This window comes from Microtus pennsylvanicus, chromosome 4 (assembly GCF_037038515.1).
Source record: "Microtus pennsylvanicus isolate mMicPen1 chromosome 4, mMicPen1.hap1, whole genome shotgun sequence".
In the NCBI taxonomy this organism is placed as follows: domain Eukaryota; kingdom Metazoa; phylum Chordata; class Mammalia; order Rodentia; family Cricetidae; genus Microtus; species Microtus pennsylvanicus.
This window is the reverse complement of record NC_134582.1, coordinates 75,954,140-75,977,197: the sequence shown is the minus strand read 5'-3', so window position 1 is coordinate 75,977,197 and position 23,058 is coordinate 75,954,140. Positions and strand designations below refer to the sequence as shown.

The window sequence follows — 23,058 nt, the reverse complement described above, 5'->3', positions numbered from 1 at the left end:
AGCTATGGAAGAGACAGTCTGTTATACTTTAATCCAACTAGTTCCAAATGCTAGCCTCATGAACTATCACCAAAAACAGCTATACCAAAAGAATAGAAATTCTGTCAAAGTCAAAAAGCAGCTTTTAAAATTCAGACCATGCCATTCCTCTACTCAAAACCCTCAAATTGCTAGGCAGCATGCCTGTAATCTCAGTCCTCAGGAGGCAGAGGAAGGAGACCTATCTTAAATTCAGAGCCGCCTAGGCTAATCAGCTAGTACACCACCTGCCAGGCAACACACCAGACCCTGTCTCAAAAACAAAATAAAAAAACCTCGAGTGGCTTTGTACTCGTTTGCTCAGAGGTGTTTTAGGTTGCTTCACTGTTGCTGTGATAAATTAAATTTAAAAAGGCAAAAAAAAACACTCCAACTTGGGGGAATAAAGAGCTTACTTGGCCTACAGGTTACTTCAGACAGGAACTGAAGCTATGGAGGAACACTGCTTGCTGGCTAGCTTCCCATTCAGGGTGTTCTCGATCTGTCCAGGCCACCAACGACAGTGGGCTGGACCTTTTTCATATCAACATCAATCAAGACAGCCACACAGATTTACACACAGGCTGATCTAATGGAGGCAATTCCTTCAACTGAGGCACCCTGTCCCAGGAGTGTCGAGTTGACAACCAAATTAACCACCACAGAGGCCGACAGTGGCCTACAAAACCAAAAACAGGATCTGGTGCTCTCACACCTCAATGGGCTCTTGTTTGCTCTTTTTCCTCAACTGCAGCCACCCTCGTAAATCTCCAGATTTAAATCTTCCTTAATTATATTTAGTTTTTTGTTTTGTTTTGTTTTTCGAGACAGGGTTTCTCTGTGGTTTTGGAGCCTGTCCTGGAATTAGCTCTTGTAGACCAGGCTGGTCTCGAACTCACAGAGATCCTCCTACCTCTGCTTCCCAAGTGCTGGGATTAAAGGCGTGCGCCACCACCACCCGGCCTTAATTATATTTAGTAAGAAACTGAATGTAAAAATCAACAGCAGCATGGTACACCAGACTCCAGCTGACGCTACCCAGCCCATCCACTACTTTCCGAACCATTTTGCTGCTTCCAAAGTCACATAACTTTCTCTTACAAAAGAAATTCCACACATATACAGCAAGTTGACTCTCCTTTTCATCAGGAACTGGTGAAACAACTGGAAAGCCTCTTCCTAGTAAAACGAGTCAAAATGAGAGCCAGAACAAGCTGTTGCTCAGAGACTGCAGCTTCACAGGGTACCTCAAACTATGAATTACACTGTGGAATGCTTTCTTAATCTATGATGATTGTCGTTTTTTTAGGCTTATTTTTTATGTATGAGTATTTTGCCGGAGTACACGTGTGTGTGTACACGTGTGTGCACCATGTGCAGGTCTGTGCCCTTCAGAGGTCAGAAGAGGGCTAGGACTGGAATTACAGCTATGAGCTGCCATGTGGGTGCTCTCAGCTGTTGAGCCCATTCTCCAGGCCCTATGTCACTTTTTCACTAAAAATCTCAGGTGTCTGGTATTTCCAAAACTGAATGTGTGCCACAGCTGGTTTTGCTATTATTAGTGCTTGGCAAAAATAATAAAATTTAAATGGCTCTGACATAAGGAACCCAATACACCATGCTTTGCATTTCAGCTAAGCAGTCGGAATGTCCTCTGTGGCTTTTCTTCCTAATCCAAATGCTGACTAGTTCAAACACCTGTCACGTTTTCCTGTGACAGTCACTACTGCTTACAGTTCCAACTCAAATGCTGGTACTGTCATAATTGTTTAAATTATCATCATCCTGACAAAATTGTGGGTACCTTAGGAGAAAAGGCTGGCCCCTAATCAGCTTAGAACTCATCAATTTTTCTGGTGAGTGTATCATAAAAATGAATCCCAGGGTTTCCCAAAGACTTATTACCAAGAATTTGAAAGCCGTATTAAATCATATGGGACCTAAACAACTGCACAGTCTAGAAAATAAACTGACATTCCAGGTTAAATAGCAAACTGAAGTTATATCTCAATCTAGAAATTCATTTTTGGAGATATTCACCTCTGACCCAGAGCAAACCTCACCCAGCACTTCCCAATTCCTTATTTTCTCCAACTTCTTGAAAATGCTTCATTCATGATAAAAGTATTCAGTAAATCATTTACAATTTGAGCAAAAGCGACTGGAATGCTATGCCCTCAACTTTAAGTAGGATGATACAGAAGTTGCTACGTTCACTGCTATGAGCTAGGAACTCACTGTGCAACCCCTCAGAAGAGGAGCTGAGCTCTAGGTCTACATGAGTAGAGCCTGTCCCTACCAAAAAATAATTTTTTTTAAAGCTGCAAGATTCCTGACTATTTTCAATCCTTCATATTAAGCAAACTGCTTACGAGCTTGCAGCCAGCAGTAAACAGCATCTCTTCATGGAGTGACTGAGGACAGAAATGAACACTCATCAACACTTACCTACTTCTTAGGCTCTCTGAAAACTTTCTATGGCGGGAGGGGAGGGGTGGGATGACGACAACAGCTTATCTCATTTTTAAGAGAGCAAGAAAAAGGCATGCCTCAAGCTCGTGTGCATCAGACGAAGAAAACTGTCCCACTAAGCTCCTTAGTCTTGGCTGCTCCTTCCAGAAAGGGGGAAGAACACATGTCCACAATCCCAGCACTAGGGGGGCAGGAGGACGCCTGAAACAATCAAGGCCAGCCTGGAATACTTCGCCAATTTCAAGCCAGCTAGGGACACACGAGGAGGCCAAAATGAGGCTGGTGGAGCTCCTCCCTTCACTGACTGCAGCAGGGCAACGTCCCACAGGTAACACCTACACACTAGCTAAAGACAGGTGATGCACAGACCAACTCACAACCACCAGACACGTCCAAATCCACCTAAAATAAAATGCACATGATCCAATTTAGGGTGTGAACAACAAAGAGACAAATCAACTGACTCTCACTTGTGGTCCTGAGCAAGGAATCCTAAATTCCAAACTCTCAGGCATCCTTCATCCCTTAATCTCGTTCCTAAAACTAAGATCTCGTACTAGGGTATAACAACCATGAGTACATTTCACACTCGCAGCACTCTGTGAACCTAAATCACTTTTAGGCTTTTAAAGAAACTCTGGGGTCTGGAGAGCTGTTTTCGAAGAGGACCCACATCTGGCAACTCACCGCCACCCATAATCCAACTCCAGCAGATTCAGTATCTTCTTCTGGAGCTGCAGGAACCTGCACCACAGACCTACGCCCACATACATGGGGCTTTTTAAAAACAGACCAAAAAGAAAAAAGGCTTTAAACTATTAGCATCCTTAAAGATCTTCCAAGTCCATCAAGATGGCTCAGATGGTAAAAGCACTCACAGCCAGTATGATCCCCAACTCACCCATTCGGTAGGAGCAGACCTGCACAAAACGTCCTGACCTCCACAGGTAGCGCTCTGTGAAAGGCAGACTTACACACTCACACAAAATAAACGTAAAGATCTCCCAAACTGTCTTTTAACTAATGACCACTTTAGAATTTAGATTCTGAAATGCAAGGAATTGGGGCAATTTCATCTTTGAAGTTGGATTCTATTCAAACATGAAACATAACCACCACCTCCTGTCAACTAGCTTCAAGTACTCCCTTCAGATTCTCACAGGTGACTCCAACAGCTGTCCACCCATTCCAGAGCTCCCCCTGCAGCCAGGGAAACACAGGAAGTGCTTAAAAATGTTTCCCTTTTCCTGGCATACTATTCAACTAGATGTCATGGAGAGCTGTTAGTGTACCATGAGTCGTGGGTTCTTTTCCAACAGCAAATTTGTCCTCCACTACTTTTCAAGTCACCTTTTCCAAGGAAAAAATGACAATCTTGTGTGACAATCTTCCACAATTCCTACCAGCTAACTCAGAATCTTTTCACCAAAAATAAGCAAACGTAAAGATAGCACATATCGATAGCTTTAAATCATTTCCTGTAACTTCGAGGCACCTCCCCCCCCAAAAAAAACTGCATTAAATCTTCCAAGTAGTCTTGTGAGTGAAAAGTTCAAGCAGAAATTTACGAAAGAATTTCATCCCATTTTTTTACTTCCATGTGCAGACCCTTAGCCATTAGAGGTGCTAAATATCTGAACCAAGCATCGGCCACCATCCATTGGAGTAACTGAGCAAACTAATCTACCATCCACGTCCCTTTTTTTACTTAAGAGCCTTGGTAATTACAGATCTTAGAAATTACACCGTGACAAAATGTAGGGAGGACTCTCAATGTTGAAATATTACCACCATACATAAGGCTTTGGGCTTTCAAACTCCGAGTCACAAAAGCTTACCATAGCATTTAACCCAGAAAGTTAACTGATACTGAACCCACCCACCAGATTATACATACTCTCACTCAATCATGTAAAGAATTGAATTCTTTATTTGTGATATCCATAAACGTTGCTATTCTATGTTTCTATCCAGGAAGGCAATTTTCTCCTATTATCAGGTTTTTTTTTGTTTTTTCTTGTTTATAAACAACAACTTGAACTCTATTGCATGAAGGGCTACAAATACACGTTAACCAAGCAGAATACATATATTTTGTTTTACAACTTGCACCTAAAACCCCAGTACACATAGCTGCTTCAGTAGCTGTCAGAGCAGTTTGGGGCTACTTCCCGAGCTATGCATAGCAGTTTACATTTTCAAATCTCCTGTAGAAAGAGACTGATCAGGGCTGTTGACCACATTCCTGTGCAGCCCGTCTCAGTCACACAGAAATGTGGAACTTTCAAGTCCGCACATTTCCGATGGCAAACTGCTAAATCTGATGAAATTGTCCTCAACAAATCATCTTTAACCGTCTTGCAGCTATACTGCCACTCAACCAGTAGATGGCGCTACACAGGCTGGACTTAAAAGGACAAAGTTCAGATCTAGGAAAAAAAACATTTTTAAACCTGCTCCGGAAAAAAAAAAATCACCTAGTGTTCGGGTAAACATAACCCTTATTTGTAACCATTCATTACAGACAAACCAATAAGGATGAAACTAGGCCATCTAAAATAGTTTTAAACAGTTTTATATGAATGAGAACACATGCTTAAACACAAACTATTTCCTTTAAAACTACACAGTACATATTCTGAAGTAAATTCTCATAGAAAGAAGTGACCAACCATGTCAAGATGATTAGCTTACTCGCTTATTACAAGGCGATGGATGGATGCACAGAAACTTTAAACAGCCACATCCACCACTTCAAAAAGTTTTGACTCTAAGGGGTAAAGTCAACACATCACTAGCTGGGCAACGGGAAGAAAAAAATAACCCACAAGACCTCCTTTTAAGTTTCTCAAAGTACACATCAAAAACTAACAAAAATATCCTTGAAAACGGTAAGGGGTGGATCCTAGGAAAAAAAATGTTAGACATGTACGGTCAAACACAATGATTTATTAAAAATAAAACGTAAAAATGATTTTTTTACATATGCTTCCAAATTCCAGGCATGGGATCCAAGTAGGTTTCATAGAAAACGCTGTAGCCAGGTATCAAGTCCTTACAACAAAGTAAACTACCCCCCCCCCCCGCCCAGGTTTTGCTACAGAATCAGCAAGTTCACTCCCTCCCACCCCCACCCCCCAAAAAAAACACAAATTAAAACAAGACATTTTTGCTAGTATAAAAACGACCAAGGTCCAAGTAATAATAAAAAAATAGAGTCCATCAATGACTGTAACACAAAAATGTGTGTGTGGGGCCGAGTCCACCTTCAGGGGGAGACAGGCAGGCAGGGGGGGTATCCCCCCCCCCCCGGGTAAGCGGCTCCCCCGAGGGCACCTGGGGCGGGCGCGGAGGGGAGAAGCGCCGCCGCCGCCGCCCGGCATCCGCAAGCCGGCTTCTAGAACGAGCCTCCGCCGTAGCCGCCGCCGCCGTAGCCGCCTCTGTACGGTCCACTGTTGCTGCGGCCGCCCCAGCTGCCGCCGCCGCCGCTCTTCATCGGCCCGTACGAGGACTGGTGCTGGCTGTAGCTGCCGAAGCCGCCGAAGCCGTTGCCGTAGTCGCTGCCGCCGTACGAGCCGCCGCCGCCGCCGCCCCCGTAGGCGCCGTAGCCCCCGTAACCGCCGTAGCTGTTGTAGCCGCCGCCGCCCTTGGCCAGCCCGTTCTGGTCTCGGCCGCCGCCGCCGCGGCCCCGGCCGCCGCCGCGCCCGCCCCGCGCAGCCCGCGCGCCCCCGCCGCCCGCGTGGATATCCTCCTTGGGCACCGCCTTCTTCACCTCCACGCGGTGGCCCTGGATCGGGTGGAACTTGACCACCGCCGCCTTGTCGGCCGCGTCGTGGCTCTGAAAGTAGACGAAGCCGAAGCCGCGCTTCTTGCCCGACTGCTTGTCGGCGATGATCTCCGCCTTCTCCACGGCGCCGAACTGCGAGAAGTGCTCGATCAGGTCGCCCTCCGCCACGTCGCCCTTGAGGCCGCCCACGAACAGCTTCTTCACCTTGGCGTGCGCGCCGGGCCGCGCCGAATCCTCCCGCGACACGGCGCGCTTCAGCTCCACCGTGTTGCCGTCCACCGCGTGCGGCGACGCGGCCATGGCGGCGTCCGCCTCCTCCACGTTCGAGTAGGTGACGAAGCCGAAGCAGCGGGAGCGCTTCGTCTGGGGGTTCACCACCACCACGCAGTCCGTCAGCGTCCCGAAGGCCTCGAAGTGGCCGCGCAGCCCCGACTCGCTCGTCTGCACGTTCAGGCCGCCGATGAAGAGCTTACAGAGCTGCGAGTTCTCCATGTCGGCCACCCGGGCCCTGCCCCCGCCCTGCGCGCTCCGCGGCGTCGCCGTCGCCGTTAGCGGTCGCCGAGGCCTCTGCCGTCAGAGCCCGGGCCCGGCCGCCGCCGTCGTCGCCGCCGCCGCCGCTGCCGGCGGGAAGAGGGGCGGGAGGGGGAGGGAAGGGGTGCGCTGGCGGCCTGACGGCGAGCCGAGGACGCTGGAACCCCACCAGGGCAGCCGCGGCCGCCACCTCCGCTCCCCTGCCAGGGCACCACACAAAGAGGCCGCTGAAGGCGCGCGCACCCTCCCCGCGCGGCGCGTCACGCGCGACGTCGGGCGGCCGGCCAATCGGCTCCGCGCTCGCCTTCGTCCCGCCCCCCCGCGCCGCAGCGCCGCTCTAGGCCGCGGCCGCCCCGCCCTCCGCGCCCTCGTCCGGGCCTCGCGCCGCGGGGCATCCGCCGGGCCTTCCGCCTCCGCACTCGCGGTCGGCGCGAAGCCGCACGGCCCCGGGGCAGACCCGCCCGAGCCCCCGGCGCGCAGCCGCCGAGCGTTTCCTCTTGGCCGCGCGGCTGTTCCCGCAGCCTCGCCTCCCTCCCCTCGCCGGAAGCCCCGGCCCGACTCCGCAGTGGCCTTCGCGCCAGCCCCTTGAGGGACGTGTCCTGCCAGCCAATCACCGCCGGGCTCTCGGACCCGCTTCCGTCTGCCGCGGGACGGGCGCGCTCCTCTTACGCGCTGGCCCGGCGCCGCCTGTGCGGAGCCTGCTGCCGCCGCCCGCATGCCTCGTCCTCGCGCGCCCTCGCGGCGCTGCTGGCCGTTCCCAACGGATCTGCCCCGGGTCCCCGCGCGGGCTTTTTGAAACCTTGACTGTTGGGACGGGCCCGCGCCTGGCTTCGGCTCCCCTCCCGGGGCGCAAAGATGGAGGGCCGAGGCCTGCCCCGAAGGCGGTTACTGGCCGTTTAGGTGGGCTAGTGGCCCGGATAAACTAGCGTGGCTCAGGCCCCATGCCAGAAGCGAGCCTGAGTGAAGTGACAACTCCAAAAGCCCTTCGGACCGGGACAGGGCCCGAGCCCCGGCCCGCGGTGGCCTTAGCGATGCTCTCTGCCCTGTCCCCCTGCTGTAGGCTCCTGCAGACATGCTCCGTACACGCCAGCCAGAGCTCGTTTGTTTAATCTGCCCCATCTATGCGCTGCTCGCCCAAGTTTTTGAGCCGGGCTTTATCTAGCCCCTGCTGGCCTCGAACTCGCGGGACATTAGCCTCCCAAGCTAAGAAGTTGAACATTTTTGCTCCATGCCCACCGCCACCCCCGTTTGGGAATTAAACCCAATTTCACTAGAACTGTGCCCCCAACGCTCACGTTCCCCTCACTTTCCTCCCCTTCGCCCCTATGTCGATGCGTCCTGCCTCTCTCCACTGGGCTGCCAGCTTCATAAAAATGGACAGCTTCTAGCACATTACCCTTATAACTAGATAATCCGTCACTGTACTAGGTGTCCACAGATAAGCGCTACCTACAACAAGGAAAATGTGTTTTGCTTAAGTAGTGAAATGTTTTAAAGATACTGCCCAAAATTTGCGTGCCAGGGTTTGATAGAAATGGGGGAGTGGGCTTGACAGCGTTTGGAAACAGGAAGGCTAAAACATGGACCTAACAGAAGCAGGAAACTCAAGGGAAGGAGCTGTTTTGGTGCCCAGATTCCTGTAACTGGAGTTAGAGGATTGTGTCACGTGGGTCCTGGGACTCAAACCCAGGGCCTCTGCTGCCAGAACTCTTCTGAGGTCTCTGTTTTTATGACATTTCTGATGACTTTCTCCCTTCCCTGCCAAGCCATCTCCCATCTCTTCCTTATTCTCCCCCCACCCCCGTTTTTTGGTTTTTTGTGTTTTTTTTTTCTCGAGACAGGGTGTCTCAGTGTAGCCCTGGCTGTCTTGGAACTCACTCTGTAAACCAGGCAGACTCACAGAGATCCGCCTGCCTCTGCCTCCCAAGTGCTGGCTTAAAGGCGTGCACCACCACCACCCAGCTAGCCAGGTTGATCTTTTGACTATTGGATTGCAACTATCCATTGGAGCCTGGTGGGGTCACCAGGGGCACACAAGGCAACAGTTCTCTCTTCTTGAATCTGTTCGTAGCAAATAGGTCAAAAGTGAGACCAGGAACCCGCGAGCTCCTGTGCCGTCCACGCCTGGCTGATGACGGGCCCCTTCTTGTACAGACCTCTTAGAGGCCTCCACAGGTGTGTCAGTGTGTAGCTGTGGTGGCTGTGTGAGAAGATGACATTTCCCTTCTATCTTCCGGCTCTTAGGTCCCCACACAGTGTTCCCTGAGCCTTAGAGGGCATTATGCCAGACTTTATTACAGGTCTCGGTAAACTCTAGAAGACCCGCCACTATTTCCTCCTAGACCAGAAGGGCAGTACTAGCCATTGTAAGCGGGATGCTCAGGCTCACATGGTGTGTCAGCTGAAAGACACCCCCGTATGTCACCCCAGTAAAGTTTCTCTCGTGATCTTTCCTTACTCTGTTCTAGTGGTGGCCGACCTGGTAACAGGATGAAGGGGGCAGCAGGCAGCAGCGACCCCTGAGCAGTTAGCGGACTGGTCTTTGAGAGCGAGCCTGCCAGCTGCTCGCAGCTGAAGCCTCAGATACTCGGCCTGCAAGGGGACGGACGCTAGAAGGCGCCACCCACTGAGGCTCCCACCTGCGTGCTGCCCAGGCTTCTCAGCGACCCACAGTTCCTGTACTGTGTGGTGCCAAAGGAGCCTCCAGCCGGCTAACTGGCCATAGGTGGTAGAGATGGTCGACCAGCAACAATCCTTATGTGAAAGCTTCACACCCCAGTAACCAAAGCTAGGAGACAAACTCAGAGTATCAAGGAGCTCCCTGGGCTCTGATTGTCTTGAAGATGTCCACTGGAGTCTTAATGCCTTAGACCAGTGGTTCTCAACTCGTGGGTCATAACCCCTTTAGGGTTGCCTAAGACCATCAGAAAACACAGATTTTACATTACAATTCATAACTGTGGAATAACAAGCTCAGGAAGTAAATAACTCAGTAACTTCAGGAAGTCCCACCCCATCCCCCTAGGTTCCCCAACATTCCTGCCACGCCCCAGGATGTATGGGCAGTGAGTTCTGCTGAGAGAAGAGACCAGCAGAACTGCCCCAGGAAGACAGTCTCCAGAACTGCCTGCACCTGCATGTTATGTGATGCGCTCCGGTCTCCTGGCTTCCCTGAGCTGTCTCCCGTTCTGGGGTGGCCATTTGGTGATGCAGGTGTCGAGGCACGTCTACTTCTATCAGTAACCCCAATAAAACTAACCGGTTCACTAAGTCGGACCCCAATAATATCTTGAATTTGGTTTGTTGTTGGTTCCTTGTGCAGGGTGTGGAGATGTCTTCTCAGAGGTAGCATCATGTGACACATATCACATGCCAGTCTTTCCACTGAAGAAACCAAGGATACCACCACATTAAGTTGTCCAAACTCCATCATCATCTGTATCATCTGCTTTCTTGTACAAAAAGGGTTAAGCCAAAGAATTACAATACTGGAAATGGAATCAACCATGCCCACATCTTCATGAATTCCTTTGCTTTAAATATTTAAGAATCCAAGGAAGAGGCTGTCACTTTGATATCATTAATGTGCCTAGCTAACTGCATCTGAGGATAATCGTAGTGTTTCTGTCAATCATTAGCATAAACAACAGCAGTCCCATAAGGTTTTACCCCCCAGCGACTCTGGAGCTGTCAAGTGTTAATTAGCGTGAGTAATCCCGTGGTGTTTGCACACTAACATCACCTAATGAAGCGCTTCTTGGAAAGTTACACATCCCTGTGGCTTAGCAATGCGTGACTGTAGATGCAGAGGAAACACCTACTGCTTGACCCCAGTTTGAATCTTTGTATTTGATAAAGGAAAAATCAAAACACGGAGCATCAACCTCAGTGTCTCGTTTGTGAGTGGCAGAAGCCCTCACCTCTATCTCTAGATTCCCAGAGGGTCAAAGCCAATTCCCAAGCTCATGTCACGCCCTGCACAGTTTGCTTCTGCCACCCCTGTTGTTCATGGTGTCCCCCAAATCAAACGGTGTCCCATAAATGGACAGCTTTGCCCAAAGGACATAAAGAGATTGTGAGATCACCTGCTATGATGGTTAATCTTACTTATTTTTCAGACAGGGTCTCTTTACACAGCCTTAACTATCCTGGAACTCTCTACATAAATCATAAATCAGGCCTTGAACTCACAGAGACCTGTCTGCTTCTGCTTCCCTAGATCTGCTAGGATTTAAGGTGTGCACCACCACACCCAGCTATGGTGGTTAATCTTTATCATGAACTTGACTGGATTTAGAATGACCTAGGTAAGACTAGGTCATCTAGTCTGTGAGGATATTTCTAGAAAAAAAGCTAACCAAAAAGTGAACTAACACCTTATTAGAGGGCAGCACCCACTCAGGGACTGGGAACTTGGATTGAATGATCCAGGCTATCACCAGCTGAGCCCCAGCTTTCATCCTGACTCTCTCCTTCCTGACTGCAGAGGCCCTGTTGCCAGCTGTCTCTCGTTCTCCCTCCTGCCATGACCGACTAATCCCCTCGAACTGTGAGCCAAAATGAACTCTTCCCTCATTGCGTAGGTCCTGTGTTCTGTCACAGGCACAATTAACTAACACAGCTCTTCCAGTCTGAGAACTGCTTTACAGCAAGCACTGTGGGCATAAAACTGAACCACTGCTTCGTTTGGTGAATGGACCATGCTGATGTAGTTGGGGATTTTTGTTCTTGATTCTCATGTCAGCTTCAAGAGGCAAAACCCTAAGTATGGGGCATGGAAATGCAGGAAATGTTCAAGGTGTTGGAGGGAAACAGAACCCAGTGAAAAGCTTTGCCTCTCTCCTGGCCCCTCTAGGCTGAGTCCAGTTTGAGCCAGTTGTGGGGAAAGATAACATGAGGTCATAATTGGGACTATAACCTGATAGGGCTAGAATATCCTTACGAAAGGAGAGATGTTGAGATCTCTGCACTGGCAAGAAAAGAGGCCATGTGAGAACCCAGGGAAAGGTGGCCATCTACAAACTCAGAAGAGGATTCACCAAAACCCACTTTCAGCACTGTCTCCATCTCGCACTTCTAGCCTCTAGAACTGTGTGAAAATTAATTTCTGTGTAAGTCCCATTCTGCAGGACTCCCGCAGTGTATGAGCCGGGTGGTGGTGGCGCATGCCTTTAATCCCAGCACTCGGGAGGCAGAGGCAGGTGGATCTCTGAGTTTCGAGGCCAGCCTGGTCTACAGAAGCGGGTTCCGGATTCCTTTTGCTGGTTGGTCCCCTATTCTTCTACCCTGAGGCTTCCCTTCTGTTTGTTTTGTTTTTCTGGACAGGGTTTCTCTGTAGCTTTGGAGCCTGTCCTGGAACTAGCTCTTGAACTCACACAACCTCTCCCTCTCAGCATCCTTTGAGGCCTGCAGTTCTCTGTGTAGGGCTAAGGTCCAATGACTTAGGGAGATTCTTCTTAAAGACTGAAAACAGGGACTGAAGAGGTAGTAGTTGAGAGAACTGGCTGCTCTTCCAGAGGACCCAGGTTCAATTCCCAGCAACCACATTGTAGCTCACACTCCAGTTTCAGGGGATTTGACAGCCTTGCAAAGACACACATGCAGGCAAAATGCTAATGTACATAAAAGTTTTAAAAAAAATTTTTTTTTTTTTTTAAAAACCAACTTGAAAACAGAGGCCAGCAAGATGGCTCAGAGAGTAAAGGTGCTTGCTTCCAAGCCTGACAACCATAGTTCAATTCTCAGGACCCACAGATGGAAGGAAAGAACCAGCACCCACAAGCTGTCCTCAGACTGTGACATGTGCAAACTCCCATCCCCAAATAAATGTTCTAAACAATAAAAACCTGAAAGCAAATCAGTAGGAAGAAAAAGAGAGGGAGAGAGGAAGGGAAGGATAGAGAAGGGGAGAACGAGAGAGACAAAAAAGAGAGACAGACGGATGGGAGACAGAAGGGGAATAGAGAGCAGATTGAAGGGGGACCCTGAAATAATAACATCAGAACTCTGAAACCAAACAGACAGAGAGGAGACAACAGCATATGGAAATTCCTGGGATGGAGCTGAGGGAAGGTCACAGGCTGAGCCCAGGTCCGTATGGAACGGAGCACCTCGTGAGGTCACAGCATAAGGGCATTTTACAGGGTCCGCAACATGCCTCTGCAAGGCAGGTGTTGTCCTACGCAGAATCAATAAGGAACCTGAGGCACAAAAAGACATTCACCGTACAGCTTCAGAGTGGTCGGTGTAGCCGGGTGGTGGTAGCGCACGCCTTTAATCCCAGCACTCGGGGAGGCAGAGGCAGAGGCAGGCGGATCTCTATGAGTTCGAGGCCAGCCTGGTCTACAAGAGCTAGTTCCAGGACTGGAACCAAAAGCTACGGAGAAACCCTGTCTCGAAAATCCAAAAACAAAACAAAACAGAGTGGCCGGTGACATCCAGAGCAGAGCTGGGTGTCCAGACTCTGGCCCTTGAGCACCTCCTGCTGCCTCCTGAGCAGGAGGTGGGAGCCAGGGAGCTAGATGCCAGCCACAGCCAGGTTTGACTGGAGGATGAGGAAGCTGATAAGGCACAGTGACCATAGAATGAGCAGGGGAGATTCTGGGACTGCCCAAGACAGACAAGGAAATGAACTGAATTCAATCAAGACAAGAAGAAGCTTAAGCCATGGGGTGAAAGGGGCATCTAACTTCCTGAAATAAAACCTGACTTTGCATTTTGACTCTGATTGTTTGATTTCCCCTCTGCCTCCTCATTTCACACTTTATTTATTTTACATGTGTGTACGTGTGCGTGTGCACATTCGCTCATTCACATATACATTTGCACGTGGCGTCCAGAGGGTGTCTGGGTGTTTTTTGAGGCAGGGTCTCTCACTGGCCTGAAGCTGGCCAAATGGGTTAGATCGGATGGCAGGCAGGCCCAAGGACCCACGTGTCTCTGCTTCTCGAACACCGGGATTACAAGCACACACCATCCCACCTGGCTTTTTGTAAATGTAGGTTCTGGGGGTTGAACTCGGGTCCTGGACTTACAAGGCATGCACTTTTCTGACGGAGCCGTCTCCCTGTCCTGCAATGGAGTCTTTAAAGAGGCAACTAAAGTAGAATAAGGCCATTCGGATGGGCCTACTTCAGTATTGCTAGTGTCCACGCAAGAAGGGGACGCTGGAATCCACGTGCTCATACTGGCGAGACTGTGGGGAGGCATCAGGAGAAGGCAGCCACCTACAAGCCAAGGACGGCGAGGGGGATGACACCAACCACGCTGACAGCTGGATCTCAGACTTCTGAGATCCAAACTGGTGAGAAAATACAATTCTACTGTCGAGGCCCCCAAGCCTGTGAGACCATGCTCCCACAGAAAAGCTCTCACAGTGGCCACAGCCAGGGGCTCTGACCTTGTTCATGGACACCTGTCCATACAGCTTGTGTGGATTTCCCAGGCCCATTGATTGAGGTAAATCATGACACTTCGTGATTTACCTATAAATTCTGGTTCTTAATTGGTTTAATTCATTTTATATGTGTGTGTGGGTTGCCCGTACATTTTGCCAGAAGAGGGTTCCGATCCCCTGGAACTGGAGTTTTTGCTGGTTGTGAACCACTGTGTGGGTTCCCTGGTCCTTTGGAAGAACGTCCATTGCTCTTAACTGCTGAGTCACCTCTCCAGGCCGTACCTGTGATTTTTTTTTTTTTTTTTGGTCAGGAGTTGGTTTTTTGAGACAGGGTTTCTCTGTGCAGCCCTGGCCACCATCTGGGAACTTGCTGTGTAGCCCAGGCTGGTCTTGAACTCAGAGATTTGCCTGCCTCTGCCTCCTAAGTATTGGGATTAAAGGTGTGCATCAACATTGCCCAGCTACCTGTGAATTCTTTAAAGAGTTATAGATTACATATATCCCTTAAAATTATATATACCACTTAACATTGGGCTTTGAATGTTATTGCTTTTATTTATACTTACATATTTACATTATCCCAAAACTATCATTTTAATAATGCAGTGGCATAAGCCTGGCGATGGTGGCGCACGCCTTTAATCCCAGCACTCGGGAGGCAGAGGCAGGCGGATCTTTGTGAGTTCGAGACCAGCCTGGTCTACAAGAGCTAGTTCCAGGACAGGCTCCAAAGCCACAGAGAAACCCTGTCTCGAAAAACCAAAAAAAAAAAAAAATAATAATGCAGTGGCATAATCAGAAAAACATGGAGCTGTCTTGAGTATCTCTTCCAACAAACTTTATGCTGAATAGTTCATCTGCCAGAAAGGTGAAAATAAAGTTTGTATTTTTTTTTTAAGATTTATTTATTTATTATGTACACAACATTCTGCCTCCATGTATGCCCACATGCCAGAGGAGGGCGCCAGATCTCATTACAGATGGTTGTGAGCCACCATGTGTTTGCTGGGAATTGAACTCAGGACCTCTGGAAGAGCAGCTAGTGCTCTTAACCACTGAGCCATCTCTCCGGCCCTAAAGTTTGTAATCTTACCCATTCCTCCTGTCCAACTTCTGGCTCCAGCATGGGGGATAACCGGGGGCTCACCAAGCTCATCTTTCTCTGTGAGACCGACAACAGAGATACCTCATCTTGATCTGACTCCTGTCAACCTGACAAGAGTTGTGTCTCCTTCACCACACACATTGGAGCCCTGAAGAATCTGTTCTTCCTCATTTCCAAGCACACACTGGAGGGGGCAGGGTGGCTTGGGGTGGCCAGGGCACCCTTCTACCACAGGAATAAAGGAATACACGCTGAACAGAAAGCAAGGCCTGCCTGTGGAGCTGACCCGGTTCCTCACTTACAGTCAGACCTCACGGATAATAAGCCTTTGGACACTCAGGAGCTAAACTGTCTTTAGTTAAATGGTTTTTATTATCACACTTCCAGTACACTATTAATATTAGAGAAACAGAAAAGCCCAACACCTTGTTCAACTCAAAGTAGAGTGGTGGAGGAAATGAAGATAGCAACACTTGGAGAGCAGCAATGTCCTGGTGTGGCCTCACTCATGCCACACGCTCTCCGAAGACAGAGTCCCCATGATGACACCTGCCACACCCCCAAACAGTGGGCAGCTGACTTACCTCAAATCCAGGTTTCCCTTCTGCCCTGGATTCTAATTTACGTCCCCTGTCTTCTGACACAGAGCAGAAAGCATTTTCGTTTATCAGTGTTAACAACTGGATCCTCTGACAATGACTAAAATTACACCAAATTCACTTCCATCTCTAACAATTTGCTCACGTCTACCATTTGTTGCCCATTCAATGACCTTTGGCACTCGATCAAAATTTGTAGTAGCGCAGCTACATTTTACCTCAAGGCTCTGCTGGAGCAATCCTACCTGCCGCCAGGTCCCACTCGGCACTGGTGGCCCCTCCCTGCACCTCTCACCCCCCTCCCCTCTAAACTTCTCCAGCCCAGGGCTTCCCTCCCCTCCCCCAGCTTCTCTTCCCTGCGTGGCCCAGTCATTTGGCTATTGCTCTCTTGGTTCCCACGACCCTCGTGTCCTCCTCTTCTCTTCCTCGCTGGCTGTCCCCGCCACTGTCTCCTCTCACGCCCGGTCAGTTCTGCTGGCCATGTTCAGCTTGGGCTCTTCCAGAAGCCTCTGCTCTCTCCCTCCTATCTACAATGAAACCCTTCTTCTCAGCCATATCTAGGAGCAGGCGTGTCCTCATTTTCTTTCTTTTGTTTTTGTTTTTTGAGACAGGGCTTCTCTGTGTAGCCCTGGCTGTCCTGGAACTCAGAGATCTGCCTGCCTCTGCCTCCCAAGTGCTGGACCCAGCACGTCCTCATTTTCATTCAACAGCAACATTCAAGTTTTCTATTAAAAATAATCCTTCGTGCTCCAAAAGCTGCAGAGAAACCCTGTCTCGAAAAATAATCCTACATCTAGTCACCGTGTGACCGTCCCTCCTGTCACTTTATATTGGTCTTAGCTCCAAAATGTGACGGATGGAGCAGGAGGCGGCTATGGTCACCCCGTCCACATCAGCAGCGGTGCACACAGCAATCCACAGTCACCGCTTTTCACGCGCAGCCGTCTCTCATCCTCTCACTCTGGGTTCCCTGTGTCCTCTTTCAATGACTAAAATTACATCTCATAAAATATTCGAAATGTTTATTTCTAATAATTTCTTAATTTCCGTCTGCCATTTGTTGTTCATTCAACAACCTCTGATATCTTGGGCACTCGAAGATTCCTTTATGAATTCTCATTGATTTCTTTTTAAGATATAAAATCTAGGGGGCTGGAGAGGTGACTCAGTGGTTAAGAGCACTGACTGCTCTTCCAGAGGTCTTGAGTTCATTTTCCAGAAACCACATGGTGGCTCATAACCATCTGCAATGAGGTCTGGCGCCCTCTTCTGGCCTGCAGGCATACATGCAAGCAGTACACTGCATAATAAATCTTTTTTTTTTTAAGATAGAACATCTATTTTTCTCTCACTATTACAGTCTTTTCTAAAAATTTATTTTATGTGTATGTGCTTTGCCCAAACGTGTGTCTATGCACTGCGTGTGTGTCTGGTGCCGGCAGAAGTCAGAAGTTGTTATGGCCCCTGGGACTGGAGTTACAGATGGTATGAGCCATCATGGGGTTTCTGGGAATTGAACTTGATGTGTGTATAGCAGGCGTAGTGGCTCACACCTTTAATCCCAGCACTTGGGAGGCACGGGCAGGTGGATCTCTGTGAGTTCAAGGACAGCCTGGTCTACAGAGCTAGTCCCAGAACAGCCAGGGATACATAGTGAGACCCTGTCTCAAAAAAAAAAAAAAAAAAGAACAAAAGCATACATAAGGTTAGATACTTGGATGAGATTTTGTCCATGGAGCTAAAGTTGCAAGGCCTCGAAGAGAAGCTGCTGTTGACCCCGTGCCTGCTCAGCTCAGAGAGCCCTGGGGGAAAGAGCCTCTCTCCTCCTGCTGTCACTTCCTTTCCAACACTTTCAGGGTAGAGAAACACTCTAGCTTTTAGGGTAGAGAAAGTAAGAAAAACCAGGCCCTGTGAGGCAGTATGAGCTTGCCTGGCGTTGATTTCTGAGTATCTAGAAACCCTTCTCTCATTTGTTTTCCTGTGGAAAACACACAAAGACACACTGAGTTTGAGCCAGGAGGTGGCGGCACACACCTTTAATCCCAGCACTCAGGAGGCAGAGGCAGGCAGATCTCTGTGAGTTGGAAGTCAGCCTGGTCTACAGAGTGAGTTCCCAGACAGCCAGGGATACACAGGGAAACCCTGCCTCGAAAAACCAAACCAAACTGAACCAAACAAACAAACAAAAATAAACAGAACACACACTGTATTTTACTGGAAAATGTCTTTTTGTGTGTGTAAGAAATCCCTGACAGACACTGAGAGAGCTAGAAACATGGGGTGATGGAGATCTAAATTATCCCTCTGGTCTTGATGAGGAAAACGGAACACTTGCTGCCCGGTGGTTTTAGGTTTTACATACTTCTGTGATATTAGGTTTTACATACTTCTTTGATCCACTTTGAGTTAGCTTCTGTGTATGATATGCAGAAGACATCCAAATTTTTCCATACTGAATTGTCTTTAATCCCAGCATTTGGGAGGCAGAGGCAGGAGGATCTCAGTGAGTTCGAGGCCAGCCTGGTCTACAGGGTGAGTTCCAGGACAGCCAGCACTACACAGAGAAACCCTGTCTCAAAGGAAAAAAATAAGATAGTTTTGTATTCTCCTATTTCTCCTTAAACCCCCTCTCTCATCGTGACCGGAACTCTAGCGTCAGTTGGTCCCCGGGCAGTGTCCATTCTAAGGGCGAGGGTCTTGGGCTTCACACAGTCCAGAGTGCAGCAGCCCCAGACCTTAGCACAACTACCCAGTGATGGAGTGCCCATCAGGCCGTAAAACTCGGCATGTAGACAGCACCATAACCCAAAACGAAGACAAAGACCTCATCCATCAACGCCCATAGCTCTGGGAAAGTCTCTAAAGTACTAACCTTGCCTTTGGTTTCCATAGTTCTGCTTCTGCCTAACTGTTCTTGTTAACTGAGGTATGTCAACCCAGAACATGGTTTTTGTGTTTAAAAGCTCTCTCTGAGAGAGGCTTGGTGCTACGCTGGGATCCGGAACACCTCGTGTAGCTGGCCAGCTAGTAAAGACTTTCTGCTGGCTTAAACCCATGCCGTCTTTGGCGGATCCCCCACAACACACATTTAGGAAGAGTCCTCCAAACTTTAGTTCTGAGTGGTTCTTTTTTTTAAAAAAGATTTATTTATTAAGTATACAACATTCTGCCTCCATGTATGCCCACATATCAGAAGAGGGTGCCAGATCTCATTACAGATGGTTGTGAGCCACCATGTGGTTGCTGGGAATTGAACTCAGGACCTCTGGAAGAGCAGTCAGTGCTCTTAACCACTGAGCCATCTCTCCAGCCCCCTGAGTAGTTCTTGACTGGTTACTGCAGATCATTTTGTCCAAAACCTCATGGTCCTTCACCCAGAGGTGGCTGTACCGCTTTTCAAACTCCACTCCCTCCTTCTGAGGCCCAGAAACTCTTGGCAAAGGGGCACCTTCCACCCTGCACCGCAAAGCTATGCCACAGAGGGCCAGCTGCATTTCTGGCCACTCAAAGGGGCCAGTCCTGGTCCCCGCTCCTCAGGGAGCCTGCCTTTGTCTGACAAACCATTCTTCGCAGTAGAGGTTTCACAGGGCCTAGCTTTTATCTCTTTTCCTATTTCTCTGGGGAAATCCCCCATACCCCCACCCCGCACAGTCAATTTAACAAGCTGAAGTTGTCAAAAATCAAAAAACAGATACATGAACTGCTGTCTTTTTGCTCTGGCTCTGCTGATCAATGGCGGTACAAAAGAAAGCAGTAGACAGGGCTTTCCCAGAATACCGCAGGGAAATGGTGGGAACAAAAGGCAAATTAAAATTTTCAGAAAATTACTATTTCAGGCAGTAGTGGTCCACACCTTTAATCCCAGAACTCTGGAAGCAGAAGAAAGTGGATCTCTGAGTTCAAGGCCATCCTGGTCTATAGTGGGAGTTCCAGGACCACCAAGGCTACACAGAGAAATCCTGTCTCTAAAACAATCAGAAAATAATCCCACCATGTGAGTCTTACTAGGAGCCATTTGGCTACGTGGTTGGAAAGGAGAGGCTTTGCTTCCTATGCTTGCCTTGCTGAGACTGCCTCCTAGAGACACACCTCTAGGAAAGTTTGGGGTTGAACTCTGAGGTCAAAAAGCATCTTGGGCAGTGTCAGATGTGTGTGCTAATGCTGTGCCCTTTGTGGTCAGCTTTAGGGCGAAAGTGATCACGGCGGAAGTAAAATTATCATGTGACAAGCCGGGCGGTGGTGGCGCACGCCTTTAATCCCAGCACTCGGGAGGCAGAGGCAGGCGGATCTCTGTGAGTTCGAGACCAGCCTGATCTACAAGAGCTAGTTCCAGGACAGGCTCCAAAACCACAGAGAAACCCTGTCTCAAAAAACCAAAATAAATAAATAAATAAATAAATATATATATATATATATATATATATATATATATATATATATATATATATATATATATATATATATATATATATAATGTGACTAGTAGGTCATTGAAAGGCCCCACTGTGGTAGCCATCTCTCCCCTTGACCATCACCCACCCCACCAACCCTACTCTCTGCCTATCTGGAACTACTTGGTTGTAAACGGCATGCTTGTCCAAGCTCAACAGCTTTATATGGGTGCCTCTCTCGGCTTTAAGTAAAGTTCCATAGCCGTTTTAATGTCACGACTCACACAAATAAGGATAATACCCTTGACCTGGTGGTAGCAGTGGTGGTGCAGACTTTAATTCCAGCACTTGGGAGGCAGAGGCAGGTGGATCTGTGAGTTCGAGGCCAGCCTGGTCTACAAAGTGAGTTCCTGGACAGTCAGGGATACACAGAGAAACCCTGCCTTGAAAAACTAAAAAGAAAAAAAAAACCCTGTCTCGAAAAAAACCAAAATAAAAAAATAAATAAAATAAAAATCGCAGCTGAAGAAAAGTCTAAGTAGGAAGGACCCATGTTGGGCTCCCAGAACTGTACCTGTATGGAGTGGTTCACAACCACACTCCAGTTTCAGGGACTCAACACCCTCTTCTGGTCTATACATGCACTGCACTTATGCGCACATACCCCCCCACACGCATGCACAAACATAATTAAAAGTAAATATTTATGCTGGGTGGTGATGGCACATGCCCTTAATCCCAGCACTTGGGAGGCAGAAGCAGGCAGATCTCAGTGAGTTCGGGGCCAGCCTGGTCTACCAAGAGAGTTCCAGGACAGCCAGGACTGTTACACAGAGAAACCCTGTCTTGAAAAAACAAAAACAAAAAACTTATAAAAACGAAAATGAATGGCTTCTATGTGAATCTGGACAGTTGGGCAGATGCAAGAAAATCAGTAGCAGTCTCCTTCAGCAGTGTGGGGAAAAGGGGAGGATGCTGGGAACCAAGCTTGGGGAAGAAGACATGAGAAGTAACGATGAGTTCCAACACACTGGGATGGCAGGGGTAAAGGAATTTGCTGAAGGTCTCGATGAGGGTGTAAGATAAAGCATGGTCAAAACTAGCTCATGCGGTCAGACCACCAACCATGGGGAAAGCAGGTTCGTTGTCTAAAGTGTGGAAGGCTCAGAGAGGAGAGCAGCATACTTATGGATTTTGTTTTGTTAATATTAAGTTTCTAATTAGACAGTCTAAGAGTTCAGTAAGCAAATGGATGCACAGAGATCAGGGATAAAGATCTAATTACACATAGTACTTAAACACACAAGATAACATCACATAGCAAAAGCCTGTAATAGAGAAGCTGTCTCGAGACAAAGCCTGGGGTCATTCCAACATTTAGAACCTGAGCAATGGCAGCTCTTTTTTTTTAAAGACTTATTTATTTATTTATTTATTTATTTATTATGTATACACTGTTCTGTCCATATGCATGTCTGCAGACCAGACCAGAAGAGGGCACCAGATTTCATTATGGATGATTATGAGCCACCATGTGGTTGCTGGGAATTGAACTCAGGACCTCTGGAAGAGCAGCCAGTGCTCTTAACCTCTGAGCCATCTCTCAGCCCGCAATGGCAGCTCTTCCAGAGGTTCTGAGTTCAGTTCCCAGCACCTAGAAGCACTCACTGCTTCTAGAATGGGATCTGATGCCCTCTTCTGGCATGCAGGTGTACCTGCGGCAGAGTACCATAGGCACATCAAAGAAATAAATATTAAAAGAAGAAATGGAGGAGGAATAGGAGGAGAAAAAGGGAAAGGGGGAAGAAGAAGAGGAGGAAGTAAAAACACACACGGGGCTAAGGAAGAGCAGCAGTTGAGACAGAAGACACTCGGACAGAGTCATGACTTCGAAGTCAATACGAGCCAGTGTCTCAAGAACGAAGGATGGAAGTGTGACTGGAGAGATGGCTTGGCAGGTAAGAGCACTGGCTGCTCCTGCAGAAGCCCCAGGTTTGCTTCCCAGTATTCACGTAGCAGCTCATAGCCCTCTGACTCCAGATTTGCTGGATCCAGTGCCCTTGATGATCTCTGCAAACACTGCATGCATGTGGTGCACCTGCAGACATGCAGGATAAACACTCACACACATAACCAAGATTGTTGGGGCGAAAACGACAGCAACAAATGTTAGTGGTGCCTTGGAGAAATTAGAAGGTTAATGCATTGTTTGGTGGGCATGTAAGTGGTACAGCCACTTTGTAAGACATTTTGATATTTTTTTTTCAAATCTAGAAGTATCCTAAGATCCGGCGCCCTCGGGGGCCAGGGAGATGGCTCAGAGGTGAAGGACACTGGCTGCTCTTCCAGAGGACCTGAGTTCCATTTCCAGCAACCACATGATGGCTCACAAGCATCTGTAATGAGATCTGGTGCCCCCTTCTGCCATGCAGGCATACAGGCCGGCAGAACACTGTATGCATAATTAATAAAAAAAATCTGGCACCCCCTTCTGGCCTCTGAGGGACCCAGGCACACAAGTGGGGCGCACACACTTAGACAACACACACACACACACACACACACACACACACACACACGCACCACACCACACCGCTTTTAAGAAGAAGCTTGTTGGGAAGACTGATTTTACCTCTGGGACTCAGTGAGGAAGCTTTGATCCTTGGTGACTCACTCATGTGTCTCCAGCACCTTCTGTTGTCCTTAGAGCGGCTCTGGCTGGCGGTCGCTGTGGGTGAAGCTTGTGGACTAAGGGAGAG

The 23,058-nt window shown here is 48.6% G+C and overlaps 1 protein-coding gene across 1 annotated transcript; it reads right to left on the bottom strand.

Annotated features, from left to right (window-relative positions):
* Positions 1–5,722: 5,722 nt before the first annotated feature.
* On the bottom strand, positions 5,723–6,771 carry Hnrnpa0 (heterogeneous nuclear ribonucleoprotein A0). Its single transcript, XM_075969461.1, has one exon. The coding sequence runs from the start codon at positions 6,767–6,769 to the stop codon at positions 5,888–5,890; it is 882 nt and encodes a 293-aa protein (XP_075825576.1). The 5' UTR covers positions 6,770–6,771; the 3' UTR covers positions 5,723–5,887.
* Positions 6,772–23,058: the final 16,287 nt, after the last annotated feature.